This window comes from Aspergillus clavatus, genomic scaffold (assembly GCF_000002715.2).
Source record: "Aspergillus clavatus NRRL 1 1099423829799 genomic scaffold, whole genome shotgun sequence".
NCBI lineage: Eukaryota > Fungi > Ascomycota > Eurotiomycetes > Eurotiales > Aspergillaceae > Aspergillus > Aspergillus clavatus.
This window is the reverse complement of record NW_001517100.1, coordinates 737,843-752,710: the sequence shown is the minus strand read 5'-3', so window position 1 is coordinate 752,710 and position 14,868 is coordinate 737,843. Positions and strand designations below refer to the sequence as shown.

Sequence of the window (14,868 nt, the reverse complement as noted above, 5' to 3'; positions counted from 1 at the left end):
TCCTGTCTATAGGTTTCACGTTCGCCTAGTATCAGAAGAACCAGACTCGGTGTCCTCCCGCCACGCTCTTGGTTTGAATTGCTCCACGAATCTGGACGGCAGGGTCGGGTTGGACGCAATACCCAAGCGGTAAATCATCCTAACGCTGCTGTCGCTACTTAAATGCCTCTGTCATGGAGTCATACAATGCCCCAACTGGACTGAAGTTTCTCCCTACCAGCCTACCAGTCAAACGCAGTCTTTGACCCATTCTTCACCAAGAAATAAAACCAATGAGGTCCAAAGGCCAAGGTTCAGGGTATTCCCCAATCAGGGGCCATATATCAGGGGCCCTGCCCGTGCATCTTTCTCAAACTCGAATCTTTGCATCGTTGTTGCTACCATCTATCACTTCTCATATTGCTTTATTTTTTCTGCAAGTGACACATCAATTTTCCGCACCATGCCTCACATGAACGGGGCTTCGCATGCCGAGAATCTTACCAATGGCACATCCAATGGCGTACAAAAGGAGGCTTTTGTCGATGATCAGATCGCCATCTCTCCTAACGCGGCTCACGAAGTTCCTGCCTTATTAGAAAAGGTTGTGTCGTATGGCAAGTCCTTCAATATTGCTCAGAGTGAGCAGGTTCGAACAGATTTATTGGATACTGCACGCTCCTTGGTCTATGCCCTAGAGACGCCTCGGGAGGCCACTATCCGTTATTGCTGGTCCCAGGTTAGTCTGCTCAATCCAAGTACGCTTAACCCAGCTAAAGGACTGTTCTTATAGAGCACCATTTATGCCGCCATCGAAACCGCTGTCGACCTAGGACTGTTTACCGTGCTATCGGAGGATGATAAGCCCAAGAATGCTGCCGATCTGGCCAAGACAGTCGGTGCCGATCCGGTCATGCTGGGTGAGTTTCATAAAACCACAAGATAACTGGTATTGCCTTTGCTCATGAGACCAGCTCGTGTCTTGAAGCATCTCAGCTCAATGGGCGTCGTCAAGGAAACCGGACCGGACGAATATCGCCGAACTGGCTTTTCAACCGCCTTGAGCTCCTCCCGGTACAGCGGCGCGTTCCCTTGCATGTCAGTAGATGAATCCTTGAGAAGATCCAAGAATATTATACCTCCTAACCCTCCAACAGGACAGGCTGTATCACCAAAGGCATTCTTGCTTTCCCGGCCCACCTTCAGAAGACCAAATACCAGAACCCCCGCGATGGAAGAAACTGCGGCTTCCAAGAAGGATTCCAGACCAGTCTTCACTTTTTCGACTTTCTCAAGGAGAACCCAAAGCATGCCGTCAACTTTAATAACCACATGTCCGTCTACCACCAGGGCCGGCCCAGCTGGATGGACTTTGGCTTCTACCCGGTCCCCTCGCTCGCTGAAGGTGTTGCCGACAATGATGTATTGATTGTGGATATGGGAGGCTCATTGGGTCACGATCTGAGCGAGCTCCGTCGCAAGTGGCCCGATCTCCCGGGTCGATTGATCATCCAGGATCTGCCGGACGTGATCAGCCAGACCAAGACTCTCCAGCTTCATTCGACAATTGAGCCAACAGTGCACGATTTCTTCACTGAGCAACCGGTCAAGGGTTCGTCATACCTGACGTTTTCACGGATAGATATCTTGCTAATATAGTCTAGGCGCTCGCGCATATTATATGCACTCAGTCCTGCACGACTGGGCGGACGAAGACGCCCTTAAGATCCTCCGCAATGTCGTTCCTGCCATGAAGCCAGGTTACAGCAAGGTGCTAATCAATGAAAACGTGATTCCTAGCACAAACGCGTACTGGGAAACGACAAGTTTGGATATGATCATGATGGCCAATTTTGCCTCGCAGGAGCGAACGGAAAATAACTGGCACAGGTTGGTGAACGCAGCTGGACTGAAGATCACCAAGATTTGGATGGCCCGTAGGGGTGTGGAAAGCCTGATCGAGTGTGAGCTGGCTTAGTCAATCTATTTAAACGGAATGTCTAGGCCTTTGAGCCATTTTACCTGTGGTCGTTATGGCTCAATGAGAGCTTCCAGCTGGTTGCATGACGGTACCAATGAAGATGTCACTCTCATTCAAGAAGTTCTTTGATGTCTATGGGGTAGTATTACTAGTCTATTTTCATCAATCGTAAAGCTTCACACTAAATGAGCTAGACTCGCGGCCTCGTCTGCTCTATATCCGACGGCTCCTCGGACCATTCGTGCTTCATCAGCTGTTGACAAAGCTTGCTTCTTCCTCTTACCCAGGCCCCCTTGTATAGCAGCACAAAGGGAATAGGCACACACGCCAGACTCAAGAACCCTAACGTTGATGTCGCCCAGCTCACACCCAGAGTGTTGTACATTGGCTTCACGGCCAGTGGTAGCAGCGCTCCCAATGTGCTCCGCATTATCACCGAGCTGGCCAACGCACTGGCAGAATAGATTTTGTAGGCATCGGTAACGTAGGTCAGCAATGACACAAAAATAGCCTGGTATCCGAAGCCGAACACCAGCCCGGAGGCGATGGGGACCGCCCAGTGAATTTCCTTGCGAGACGTCCAGGCGAGCCAGAACAGACTTGCCGTGAGAAGGATGGCGCCCAGACAGGAGACGGGAAGCCGGTGCAATTCCGCACCGAAGTGCCATGGCTTGTTGTGTTTCTTGGCTTTATCGTAGGTCATATCCCAATAAAGAGCGACGAGCCCAGTGGATACTGCACCCACTCCAACTGCTGCCATTAGCTTTGGTCAAGGTCGAGGAAAGCGTAGACTTTACCAGGGAGAAACGCGAGAGACGTCATCTGTATATCGAATCCGTAAACACCTGCTTGGTTCAGAATCCATGAAATTCGCCCTGTGATACGGGAGCAACATACCCTGGAAGATAATTGGATACGCCTGAATGTAGAAGAAGACGAGACCATATGCTAACGCAATGTATATCGAAGTAAAAGTAATGATGGGCTCAAAAAGCATCATTGCCAGTGGTCGCTGGAGGATTTGGAAAACATTGACTGTCTTCTTTTCAACCTCGCCTTCTTTCATGGTCGAGTTGCGTCTCTCTAGCACCGGGCCAAAGGTCTCGGGCACAAAAATAAGGCCAAGCCAGGCAAAACCCGCCACCATCGAAGCAATCCAAAATGTCCACCTCCAGCCATACGCAGGCGATGCAAATCCGGAGATTATAGGACCAAGAATTGGACCGAAACTTGCTGACTAGGCCCATCGGTCAGTACAGTGACCAAACGATCGGTTGTAGAAGTAACATACTGCCATGTAGAAAGCCATCACCCGTCCTCTTTCTCTCAAATCAAAGAACATATCGGCGTAAATGCCCCCCACGACCGTCTGAGGCGCAGCTCCCATGGTTCCACAAAGAAAGCGAAAGAAGAGGAACAGCCCCCAGCTCGAACTCAAGGCACATCCCACCGTCGACAGTAGAAACACAGTAAAAGTCGGAAAGAGCACCAGCCGGCGCCCTATTGTCTCGCTCAAGGGACTGAACACGAGTGGCCCCACGATGTAACCGACCAGAAATATTGCCGTCGGCAAGCTGCTTTGCGCCTCGTCTTCCACGTGGAAGTCGCGCATAAGATAAGGGACAGCATTGCTCGGCAGCGAGGTCCCGATGCCGGAGTTGATCACAGCGAGGAAGGTGACAACGACGATCACCAGTTTCTTGTGTAATGGCCAGTGATTCGGAGAAATGAATTCGCTTTGCGATAACGAGTGTCCTCGAAGAGGCCCGAGTGTAGCTGATGCCGTCAGTGTCTGCATAGCTCGAGGGTGGATTGCGGGATGACCAACCCGTTGCGGTATACACTGTCTGAACCGGACTTGCTTTATCCTTCTCTTGTGCCATGTTGAATACGTTTCGGGCTGAACATTCCAGCTGAAAGATTCTGATGTCGGGGATGTCCTGGTCTGTCCATGACTTGACGCCATCCGCTGCACTTAAATGGAAGGGATTGATTCATGGTCCGGAAGTCCCCCAGAACAATTGACTCATCAAAATGAATCGATGTGTCGAGACAACGCATGCGTAACTATTTCTTCACCACTGAATCGAGATATCAAGCTGATTTCGCCAATCATAAGCATATCCGTCTTCCATGGGTCTCCAAGCTCCCAGCACTAAGTCCGGCGCCGGACCGGCCCCGGCGGAGATGCAGAAATTTGCTACGGCGCCGATCAGGATCCGGTCCACATCGGCCGGCGCCGAGTGTTGGAAGCAGGTTTGAGTGGAGAATCTGGAGTAAATTGGGGAATTACCCAGGATCGATACCCAAGATTGATACAGGGTTTGCTGCGCGGTTTCATGTGCAGCCGGTGCAACGGTCAACCGAGCAGATCTAGACTACCTGATTGCGGTTGCGATGAAAATCTAGGACTTATCACATTACGGAAACATCTTGGTCAAAGCGTGCTAGGTCATTGACGGCATTGCAGGCAGGAAATCAAACACATCCGATTGTCCTTCCTCAAAGAGATCGAAGGAGTCGGCGATGGAGGTCGACAGGGTCCAATTAGGTATGTTCATTTCACCCAGTAGTCGCGCGAGTGGAGGATCAGACCGGGGTTCTGCAAGTCGAGTCTCCTCTGATAAGGATTCTCCATGGGTCTGTGCATTTCTCTGAGATGATTGCTCCGGGACTTGGTCATGCGGCATGGTGACTAGGTCAAATTCAGGCCTCGAGTCATTCGTGGGTTGTGTGGGGTACAATAGAGCATCCGCGTCATTCGAAGTGACTGTAGCGCTGGTGTTCGAGGCAGCACTTCGATCCGCAAAAAGTGCGCTGGCATAGTTGGCAAAAATGGATACGGTGCGATGTATGTCTGGATAAGGCGGCTGCTTAAGTATCTCGCAAATCTGCTGCGCTCGTTGCAGGACCAGGCTTTGATCTATCAAGGCGGGATGCCATCGTGCCACTCGAACTGCAAATGTCGCTGACTCGGTCAATACCAAGCTACCAAAAGATACACGAGAAAGTCTTACTAATAAAGGCAATAGTGAGCGCCGGATACGTCGGAGACCAGGTGAGCTGGCACCGGTATGCAGCCTCGTTGACCAACAACGTCATTTGATTTGTTATGACCTCGACTAGTGACTTCCACAGTGCGAGCACAGCACCGGATTCTGGGCCCGGGAGAACATCCGACGATGGCCTTTTCTGGATCCGCGCAATGGAAGCACAGAGAACGAAGACGCGGGCGTAGTTGAGCATGTACTTCAAGCTCGACCGTTGGAAAGCCCCAGCGTGGAATCCGTTTTCTACTCGGTCAGCACAATGTCATTTCACAAGATTTTCGGGCGCATACGGTCATGTATACTGTCCCACGTATCCCACCACTCTTGCAAGCGGCCCATGATGGCGGGTAGTTCCGTTGACAATAACTGAGCGGCGGTGGTGCTATCAATGATTTGTCGTGCTTGTGCTGCAACATATTAGCCTGCCATGTATGCATCCATATATATAAGTGGGGAGTCTTGACCTCGGAGTTGATGTATCTCAATCACACAAACGGTCCTCATATCACTAGGCATCGACAGAGGGTAGTCCAGGAACTTCCGTAGTGTGTTGATATTCAACTGATTGACACGCGATTTCCTGCCTGTACCGGCCGCAATATCCAGCTCCGTCGTATATGTGATCAGCCACGTCCTTGTCTTCCAGACCAACTCCCGATCTTCAATCGTAGCTGATAAGTAACTTCGCGGTGGCGTTGTTTGGGCCAGTAGTGTGTCCAGCGACTTTTCGAGTCCCGAATCCAGTGCTGTGCGAAGAATGAGAGCTGTCGAGAACCAGGATTTTTCCGAATAGGCGGCCAACAGTATCATGCCCTGGACGGTTTCCAGCTTGGTAGGTCGTTCGAAAAAACTATCTTCGGCCAATCGCTGTGCTTCATCTTGTAGCACCCGCTGCAGATGATTATTGCTGCGGAGATCTGGAACAGCTCGGCTGGCGAGATAGATTAGGACGGTGAAACAGAACAGTGATCGTGAGCGAATTGAGTCGTATGTGTCTCGGACCGGATCGAACAGGGGTAGGAAGTTCTTGCTTCCACTCATAAATCTGTTCTATGGGTTAGTTCTATTCTGATTTCGATGCGGAGTACTCCATACCGTTCATAAATACCTCGAGCTTGCTCTTCCGTAATGATGCCCCTGGCGATGATATCTCGGGTGGGATCGTCATGCTCCGATTCACCCATGAAGATCTGCTCGTTGGATCCCCCTAGATTCACCGACATTGAGTGCATCGCTGATTGGGGGGCCATCATATCCTGGGACGTGAAATGCTGGATCTCCAGGCTGGATTGGCTGGCTGATCCACGCGGAGGATGACTGCCCACCGACGAGAGACTACGGTTAGAGGGCGATAGAGGATTAAATCTGGGCAGGCTTTAGACTTTCTCTTGCTTGGTCACATCTTTCATTGGGTTCTCACCGTGTTTGGCTCCTGTTCTGCTTTCTCCGCTCATGACGGCCTGTGTCAATTGCGTCCACCACGCAATCATGGCCCGTACTCTGGCACCGGGAGCAGGGCATCCGATGGCGCGCATCACAGCGCATTTTCTGCTTTCGACACCAGCGACATGCCTTGAAGAGTCGGGCGGGAGTCGCCCGCGGTGATTCCATGATGGAGTCGACAGTGATTCCCAGCTGATGATCGACTCGGCGATATATGCAGTGGTATGAATAAAGTCCTAGGAACTGTAGGATATACTGTCATCCGGATGCTTGAATTACTGTATCAGTTCAACTTGCGATGCCTTATCGCACTGCTGATTGAAGCTCTCTGGGCCGTGTGGTGTGGTTTTGTTCATTACTGGGGAAAAGCCAGCCGAATCTCTCTGTGGGCTCGCACGATGTGATGCTCGGAAGGTATGCTACTCCCGAGATGGAGGACAGAAAAGCCTGGATTACAGTTTTCGATCATTTAGAGATGAAAGGCCGAACCGTCAAGAAGCCAATTCACATTTTTAGAGACCCGAGAAAGCAAAGCAGAACAGAATACCGACTTGATCGGAGGATGGTTTTGTCACGTGATCGTGTCATCTCCGACTGAGAATTCAACTTCGTTCCAAAGTTCCACGTAGCGCCATAATCGGATTGATTTCACAAGCGGGCATTAACTTCCGAACCCTCCCTGACGATCAATTGCACGATGTGCCGGATAGGTATGGAGGCACTCACGGGGCGATGTCCACTTGGCCTCGGTGGGCTGAGATTCAGACGTTCAGCAGCCAGTGAGCTTGTATCATAAGCAATTGTAATCTCAAATTTTGGGGGCGAGAAGCATGCATTTATATGGCCATATCCCGGAGGCATACGGGGGGGTGCATAGCTTGGATGATGAGCTCGGCCTCTATCCTATACGTTGATTGTCAGCACGTGTAATTGACGAATTTAGACGCACGAGTATACGGGGTGGCGTCGACCCCAGAATATATATATACCTTCTCTAAGGGGACTCGACATATGCTCTTCATGCTCCCGTTCCTGAGCAAGACTGATACAGAACACAATTATATAGTACTCTGTGATCATCTAGAACCCATAATAAACCTCTAGAAGCAGTTATAAAGAATGTTGCATGCGAGTCCTGCGACCAGTGAAGGATGAGGACAAGGGAAAAGCATACGCTGGACATGGGAAGAAATAAAAATAATAGTTGCTTATAGATAATAAGTTGGTTGTCGCTAATATATCAGCAGCCCTGCTGGCGCAATGGTAGCGCGTCAGACTTCTAATCTGAAGGTTGTGGGTTCGACCCCCACGTAGGGCTTCGCTAATTCTTTTTTGTCATTTTTCCTTCCTCCCAAGTTCTTTCCCGCTGTTTTTGTCCTGCCCTTTTCGCCCCCCCCTTTTTTTTGTTTCCTTTCTTTGTCCCTCCGCTTGCCTCTATGATACTTTTTGTTTTCTCAATCAAAGTGTCAATAATAACACTACTCAGTACTCACTGATCAACCAACCATGCTCAAATTTTCATCAATCCAGATTCTCTCAGTCGGCCATTGCAGACTTTTACTCAATCAATAATGCCTGATTTATAAGCATGTTCAACCATGCTTTTCAACCAAGTGGACAAGCAATCAACAGCATCTACCTATTAACACAAGTTCTATACAAACCTGCAACCGCAATAATAATATATCACAGAGCAGCAATGCCCAGAGCCATCGCCGCAGCTCCCAAGAGAACTCCAGTTCCAGCAGTGCCGGTCACCTTTGGCATTCCTCCCGTACTCACAGCCGACGAGCTATGCGAAGTATTCGATGAAGACTCTGTAGAAGAGGGCTTGTTTGTAGTTGTAGTGGTGCCCGTAGCCGTGGCTGTAGCTGTAGCCGTGGCTGTGGCCATGGCAGCGGTATCGGTAGCAGAACTCGATGCAGAAGATCCCACCGTACCTGTAACAGACCCAGCAGTGATAGTCACCTTCAACAGAGGCAAGTCATCCGAATAAGTCGTAGCACTGGTACCAGGGAAATTGGCCCCAGTACCGCTGGCCGTTTCAGTGCAGACAGCAGTGGTCGTTCCACCGACAGAGCAGGTGACAGTCCAATGGCTGTAGCAAGTTAGACTGATATACCGGGCTGCGATTAAGTCCCAAAACCTACAAATTCTCCGTCGGCTCGTCCATCATGAACACGGAGGTCGTCGGACCGGCAACGAGGGTCAGTCCGGGACCCATCCCGCAGTCACTACCATCGGTGCCAGGAGGGCAGTTGACGACGTATGTTGTCGCGGTGGCATCCTGGAACCCGTCGGCTTTGGAGTTGCAACATCATTTAGGAAACAATCAACTTACATTGCCCGCGATGGAAGCGACCAGAGATTGCGGATCAGCACCGAAAATAAACATGGAGGTGACAGTGGCCTGAGCGGAGACCATGCTGGCAGCAGCCAGGGTCATGAGAAGCCGGGAAGTAATCATTGTAGAGATTCGTAATGAGGATGTGATCCCGAAGCCAAATGATGAGTGAGTTATAGTATGCGGTTACTAGATAGATACTTGGCAACTGCTTCGTAGAGAGAGAGTGGGTGTAAATACTGCTTAGGGGCAACACAGTACACAACACGAGGGTGAAGAAATGGGGAGAAAAGCTTACGTATTCTAGAGAAAACAGGCAACGGAGCGTGAACTTAATTGGACTCTGTAGAAGTGAGACTTCTGTATACGGAGTAGACTACAGTCTACGGCTGGATGAAATCTGAATGGGATAGGGGGATTAGTCATGATAACGTTATACAGTTATACAGTTATACAGTTATACAGTTATACAGTTATACAGTTATACAGTTACGCATCTTGCATCCATCTCCATTACAAGTGGCAATGGAGGGCCATCGAGGTATAATAATAAGGGCCACATTATCCCATCAAACTGTAGGCTCTGACTCCCCTATTCTCAACGGTTTCTCCCCCCTCAGACTTCTTGCATAATCACTTCGTTCCACAATGTCCCGGTCAAAAGCCCACCACCACCGCTCGAATATTGTTTGTCCAATCTCCCAGGCGTTTACTGTAAACGCATCACCTCCCTGGACTCTGATCCCTTCTCCCCCAACATCCTCCATATCATATACGAGTCGCAGAAGGCCGATGGGGTCCTGGGCAGGTTTTGGACGCATCGCCGGTGGTAGATTGAATACCTGGATGAGCTTGTCCCGGGTATTGGGCCAGGGAATGAGATCCAAGATGGGATGATGGGGAATGAAACGCTGGGAAGTGGTCGGCTGGAGGTGACGGGGGAGTTCGATTGTGTCTCCACCATGATCATCTGTGTGGGACGTAATTGAAGATGGGGAGGAGGAACTAGACACCAGAGACGGGGGTGTGGAGACTGAATGCGGGCCTGTGGCAGCTCTGTAGAATGGACTCACTGCGGAGAGATCCCACAACATTTCAGCCATGTTCAACCGCTCTGCAACCTTCATCGCAGCATTGAGGAGCTTGAGTGATGGAATCTCGAGGTGATGGTCGTCTGGAAAGGAGAAGGTCGACGTTTGGTATTCTTGAAGCTGCTCTGACAGACTCGAGTTATTCTCAGACACGTTGGCCAGCTGCAACATGTGCGGGATGTTTCCCTCCGGTTGGTAGGGAAGTATCAGGTCTGGCAGGGAGGATGTCAAAAACGGGCCCTGTGAGGCAGGGAAAGCAAATAGAGACATGTCTTGTGTAGCGACTGATGGGAATTGACCAGACTGAGAGAGTGCCAAGAGCTGACTGGGGGATAAGGAGTCAGGAAGAAGGTCCATGCTGGGTGCTACCACGGGAATTTCTAGAGACGTCCGGCCGACTGTCTCGACCATGAGATCAGGACAGTAATCTCCAAGGCCACCGCAATCCAAAGGAAGACGATCCATTGCAACCGGGAAGTCAGTCGCCAAAGAGCCTGAAGTGTTTAGTGTCGTATGAGCATCCTCTGGAGTGGCCAAGGAATTCCTGGTTTCAGTATAGCCATTGTTCGAGTCCTTGCGCCTATCCACTTGAGCCTGTAACGCGTCCCATTGCTTTCTCTTTCGCTCCCCTGTAGAAATTAGCAGAGAACCCTCCGCGATTGAAACAGGGCACGCACGATAACGCCTTTGAGCTAGCATGCTCAACACCCGCTTTCGCTCCACCGGGTCCTCTGTGATGTCTGGAATGGCGGGGACATCACGACTCCGCTTAGGCGGCATCTTCAATGGACCAATTAAAGTAAGTGCTTAGAGGAGCAGCCAGATGAGTCGAGTAAATGGATGAAAGAGAAGGAGAGAAGATGTTGGCGAGATGACTCCCAAGATCAGAGGGGGCGGGGACCATAACGTTATGCTTATATCCACGCACTCGCTAGGAGGCCTTGGCAGGAAAACACAGTGAAAGGGAGAGACAAAGGTGCGTGGCAGTTGTCCGCAAACACGAGCATCTTCAAACAGTCTGTCAATGATTGGGTGAAAATCTAATTGAACCTCGTATTGAAGATCGAGACAGGAGTGGGCAAGATGATATTCAAAAATAGCCAACGTTATGCTGAATCGTGGTGAGGTGATGGTGTCGAGGATATAAAGCGTGTCCAACTGCTGGGATCAATAATGGAGTACTCTCATTTGACCTCTACTTCTCTGCGATATTGCAAAAAGCAAGAACAAAACATATCAAGTTAATGATCATGTCCGGAAACAACTACTCTCTTCATTCTATTGCTGCGGCATATGCCGTTGGCCTTTTCCCCCAAGCCTACTACTATGCCAAAATGATGGCAAACGCCAAAGAGCATGTTACCAACGTTCTGTATGGCACCCCCTACCATAACCTCAGATGCGGAACCGAAAAGGGCTGATTTATGACAGACCAAGGGAGAACCTGGCCAATTTGAAAGGAAAGATCCCCGTACAGGTGTGGCAGAAACTCGTCAAGGCTCATTGTGCACACCTCAATGCCATGGAGGGATTACCTATATTTGCTGCGGCTATGGTGAGTTTCCATGCTAAGTGGTATTTTGACAACCTCTCACTAATCAAGTAGCTCGCCGGAAATCTTGCCAAACTCCCCTCGAACGAACTGAACACCCTCTCCTTGGAATACGTTGGTGCGCGTCTCCTATACACAGCATTGTATATGGGGACCAAGTCGGAAGCCGTGAGCTACTTGCGTACGGGTGTATGGGCATGGAGTGTCTCAATTCCCATCTGGGGGCTGATCAAAGCTGGTCGGATGATGAATATGGGGTAGTTGTTTCAATTTATAGAGGTGTATTTGTGCTTAATCGATCAGCGGAGTGAAACAAAATATATGGAGTTATATTCAAGACTTGAAGAGCTGCTGCCAGACACTGCTGTAGCTACCAAGTAGTTAAGAACGCTCCCCAGACTCTAACTGTTAGAGGCTATCTTATGGCAATCCAGCCGGTCACCATATTTGCGACTCCTTTCCGTTGCCAATAGTGTTGTAGTATTGAGGTACGATGAGGTACAATAGTAGCATGAACAAGATCCGAATAAAAGTATCTACAAAAAAGCAGGGTCGCTTTTGAGAACCACCATGCTTGCGCCATCACTCACTTATGTTAGTTTATCTGGGTAGATTTCATGCTCAAATGACCGACATTGCTCTTTACAGATCCTATGTTCAACAGACTTTCGGCAGCTCGGGTCGCAGAGAAGACCGATGCAACTCCCTCACTTTCTGCGGCGTCACCGGCTTGCGTTGCTGTGCCGTGGAACTCAAAGAAGGCAGTCTTGTTGAAGTCCGTGATACCAGCGTTCGCGTAAGCCGCTCGAATGGCCATCGTTTGAGCATCCGCGTTGGGCTGGCAATGCCCATCGTCCTTCCGTTGTGGCTCGAAGGCGTACCGAGAACCACAGCACGAATAGGGTCCGCATCACGGATGGCATCCGACAATCTCTTAACGATGGCTGTGTTTACCGCCTCAGCCTTGACGTAACCGTCAGCAGCGGCATCGAGAGTATGGCATGGAGCCGTAGGCGGGTGTGCTCCTCCAACTCCGCCAGCATCGATCAGGTGTTCCAGACTCATGTACACATTGGCAGCAGCCACAATCCCCATATCAATTGCGCCTGATCGCAGAGCCTGACAGGCGAGGTTTAGGCCTACCAAGCCACTGGAGTAGGCTGTGTCAAGGGTGATGCCCGGTCCGTGAACATTCGGAAAGTGACTCAACCGGTTGGCCAGAATGGTCCCTTAGGTGAGCATCGCACAGCCAGCACCTAGATAGAAACCCAAGCATGTCACTCAGAAATAATCAGCCCCTATGGCAGATATGCTGCAGGAGATGAGCGAGCAAGAGATCCCAGAGACGAACTGCACACGTCTATCGGAGTGCCTGATAACCAATGTCGACTTACCGGATTCCTTTACTCAATGGTTCTCAGCCGCGGCATATCACACTGCCAGCACAGCCTACGTGATTACTGCGTATGCAGATGTTGCAATTGTGGCTTACTCCAAAAGCCAAACCGTCCAGGCTGCCAATCTCGAACTTTGTAGGGGTGTCTTTCTCCAGATCTATGAAAATGATGCGGGACGCGCTGCGCGAATCTGGGAAAGGCTCATCAACACCTATCGCGGAAATCGATCGGAGGGGGAGATGGCTGCTGTGCTGCGGGTTGTCTCTCAGCTTCTGGCCACTCATTACCTTAACCAAGCCATGGAAGTAGGTGTCGAATCTGCGGAGGGCCGGAGATACGGCGAGATGCTGGAATTACTGGCGCAGGGGAAAGCCCCCCACCTAAGTGACACTAGCTACTCGAAGGGGATAAACAGGAGGGATGGTATACAGGCAGACTGCTTTGTGACAAATTCGGAGGTTGGATTGATCATGGGGAATTACTACCAGGTTTCTGGTCGAGAGGTCGAGGCGATAGCAGGTCGGATGGATAGTAGCCTCATCTCAGGGATGTAAATCATGACCAACTAGCTATATAGAACATGCCAGCAGATTCTCTTTCTCTGTTCTCCTTGCAAGCCCGCTAAACTCTCTCTGGACGCCGATCAGGACGCCGATCAGGACGGTCCTCGCTGGTGATTTGTCCAAGTCAGAATAAGGACATCAGGCTGACGAGAAGAGCAGTTGGTTTCTCAACACGGATGTCTTTTAAAATTGTATTCTCCCTTTCTACTTAGTAGTAGTAGCCAATCTTCACAAAAGTGACATCCTGCATGATGGATACACTTCGCGATGCTTGGAGGTCCAAGAACCTTGTTTATCGAGCCGTCGAAGACAACGACGAAGACCTCGCTTTTATGATCAGCCTTCGCTCTGACCCTGTCTACTTGGGGCTATCCTCAAAGGCAATTATTCGGCCTCAAACAGCCAAGTCAGTTAGAGAATATATGCGGGTTTTCCCTACCAATATCCTTGGGGCGATCATTTGTCTACCGACAGCGGAACAATCCAATATCGAATCCTCCGACCACCAACCATCGCAAGCATCATCCAGCAAAGGTACCCCTATAGGCTTTGTAGCCTTGTTTGATCTGCATCCCGAAGCGCTCGGCATTCATCGCGATGCGTTTCTAGCTATCTCGCTGGCCGAACCCTACCGCAACAAAGGCCACGGCACCGAGGCGATGAATTTTGCCCTGGATTTCGCCTTCCGACGCGCGAATCTGCATCGGGTTGCGCTGGAGGCGTTTTCCTTTAACAAGAGAGCGTTGAGGGTCTACCAGAAAGTGGGGTTTGTGGTGGAGGGACGCATGAGGGAGAATCACTTTTTGGATCGCTTGTTATGGGGATTCTGAAAAGGGAATGGGCAGCTCTGAGGGAACTACAGCATGTGTAGAGCCTTCAAGCAGTCTCCTGATAGTTATCGCATTATTATTCGTTCATTCATTCATCGCTGCATTCATGATGTTGCCTAGTTCTGTTTCGCCTGAGTATATATGCACTACCCATCTGGCTTTATAGAGTCTCAAACGCTCGCACAATGTAGTGATAGCCTCCGAGATACACCTTTTCTCCCGGACGAAGGGCAGAAGGATGATTCAAATCCTCGAGCTCTTTCGACGTGGAAGGTAGAACCCCACTCCTCTGGCTCGCTGACTGTTGCCGTGTTTGAAATGATATGAATTCATGATATTCAGAGCGATCTATATAAGTAGGCAGTATGCAAATGGGCAGGAAGAGCCCTTTAATTCCGACCAGCATATAATCCATACTTGAACTGCGTCTGACATGCATCTGGCTATTCCCCCTCCTCCTCCCAAACGTCGGCAATCCGACAAAGCTTTGGTGAAGCAGAATATGCACAAATTCCAATCGACAAGATTAAGAAATGCGCCTCTAGAGAAACCTGGCAGAAAGTCTCTACGAGAATCCATTTTGGGTGGTAAGTGGTCACGCATTCTGGCTACCAGCATTACTAACTCAAAACAAGCAA

General features: G+C 50.1%; 9 protein-coding genes and 1 non-coding gene across 10 annotated transcripts, besides 2 other annotated features; 5 read left to right on the top strand and 5 right to left on the bottom strand.

Moving 5' to 3' along the window:
- Window positions 1-442: 442 nt before the first annotated feature.
- ACLA_067260 (o-methyltransferase) lies at window positions 443-1,957 on the top strand (the record flags this gene model as incomplete). The annotated part of the gene is made up of 5 exons (XM_001272514.1): window positions 443-718; window positions 773-899; window positions 954-1,077; window positions 1,137-1,591; window positions 1,644-1,957. 5 exons carry the CDS (start codon window positions 443-445, stop codon window positions 1,955-1,957), a joined length of 1,296 nt encoding a protein of 431 aa, XP_001272515.1.
- A 193-nt stretch (window positions 1,958-2,150) lies between these two features.
- On the bottom strand, window positions 2,151-3,843 carry ACLA_067250 (putative MFS multidrug transporter; the record flags this gene model as incomplete). Its single annotated transcript, XM_001272513.1, is given in 5 exon segments — window positions 2,151-2,710; window positions 2,758-2,805; window positions 2,858-3,197; window positions 3,252-3,803; window positions 3,814-3,843. 5 exon segments carry the CDS (start codon window positions 3,841-3,843, stop codon window positions 2,151-2,153), a joined length of 1,530 nt encoding a protein of 509 aa, XP_001272514.1.
- A 564-nt stretch (window positions 3,844-4,407) lies between these two features.
- On the bottom strand, window positions 4,408-6,260 carry ACLA_067240 (fungal specific transcription factor domain-containing protein; the record flags this gene model as incomplete). Its single annotated transcript, XM_001272512.1, has 5 exons — window positions 4,408-4,928; window positions 4,978-5,253; window positions 5,301-5,417; window positions 5,475-6,055; window positions 6,106-6,260. 5 exons carry the CDS (start codon window positions 6,258-6,260, stop codon window positions 4,408-4,410), a joined length of 1,650 nt encoding a protein of 549 aa, XP_001272513.1.
- Window positions 6,261-7,699: 1,439 nt separating this feature from the next.
- ACLA_067230 lies at window positions 7,700-7,771 on the top strand. The gene has a single exon. It is a non-coding gene; the product is annotated as a tRNA-Arg (tRNA).
- A 368-nt stretch (window positions 7,772-8,139) lies between these two features.
- On the bottom strand, window positions 8,140-8,920 carry ACLA_067220 (putative GPI anchored protein; the record flags this gene model as incomplete). The annotated part of the gene is made up of 3 exons (XM_001272511.1): window positions 8,140-8,551; window positions 8,604-8,740; window positions 8,795-8,920. 3 exons carry the CDS (start codon window positions 8,918-8,920, stop codon window positions 8,140-8,142), a joined length of 675 nt encoding a protein of 224 aa, XP_001272512.1.
- Window positions 8,921-9,230: 310 nt separating this feature from the next.
- Window positions 9,231-9,289: a microsatellite.
- A 77-nt stretch (window positions 9,290-9,366) lies between these two features.
- On the bottom strand, window positions 9,367-10,668 carry ACLA_067210 (uncharacterized protein; the record flags this gene model as incomplete). Its single annotated transcript, XM_001272510.1, has 2 exons — window positions 9,367-10,517; window positions 10,566-10,668. The coding sequence occupies 2 exons, from the start codon at window positions 10,666-10,668 to the stop codon at window positions 9,367-9,369; spliced, it is 1,254 nt and encodes a 417-aa protein (XP_001272511.1).
- Window positions 10,669-11,138: 470 nt separating this feature from the next.
- ACLA_067200 (uncharacterized protein) lies at window positions 11,139-11,701 on the top strand (the record flags this gene model as incomplete). The annotated part of the gene is made up of 3 exons (XM_001272509.1): window positions 11,139-11,260; window positions 11,320-11,443; window positions 11,495-11,701. The coding sequence occupies 3 exons, from the start codon at window positions 11,139-11,141 to the stop codon at window positions 11,699-11,701; spliced, it is 453 nt and encodes a 150-aa protein (XP_001272510.1).
- Window positions 11,702-12,035: 334 nt separating this feature from the next.
- ACLA_067190 (uncharacterized protein) lies at window positions 12,036-12,535 on the bottom strand (the record flags this gene model as incomplete). The annotated part of the gene is made up of 2 exons (XM_001272508.1): window positions 12,036-12,244; window positions 12,322-12,535. 2 exons carry the CDS (start codon window positions 12,533-12,535, stop codon window positions 12,036-12,038), a joined length of 423 nt encoding a protein of 140 aa, XP_001272509.1.
- A 205-nt stretch (window positions 12,536-12,740) lies between these two features.
- ACLA_067180 (uncharacterized protein) lies at window positions 12,741-13,391 on the top strand (the record flags this gene model as incomplete). Its single annotated transcript, XM_001272507.1, has 1 exon — window positions 12,741-13,391. One exon carries the CDS (start codon window positions 12,741-12,743, stop codon window positions 13,389-13,391), a length of 651 nt encoding a protein of 216 aa, XP_001272508.1.
- An 81-nt stretch (window positions 13,392-13,472) lies between these two features.
- Window positions 13,473-13,500: a microsatellite.
- Window positions 13,501-13,651: 151 nt separating this feature from the next.
- ACLA_067170 (GNAT family N-acetyltransferase) lies at window positions 13,652-14,230 on the top strand (the record flags this gene model as incomplete). The annotated part of the gene is made up of 1 exon (XM_001272506.1): window positions 13,652-14,230. One exon carries the CDS (start codon window positions 13,652-13,654, stop codon window positions 14,228-14,230), a length of 579 nt encoding a protein of 192 aa, XP_001272507.1.
- Window positions 14,231-14,868: the final 638 nt, after the last annotated feature.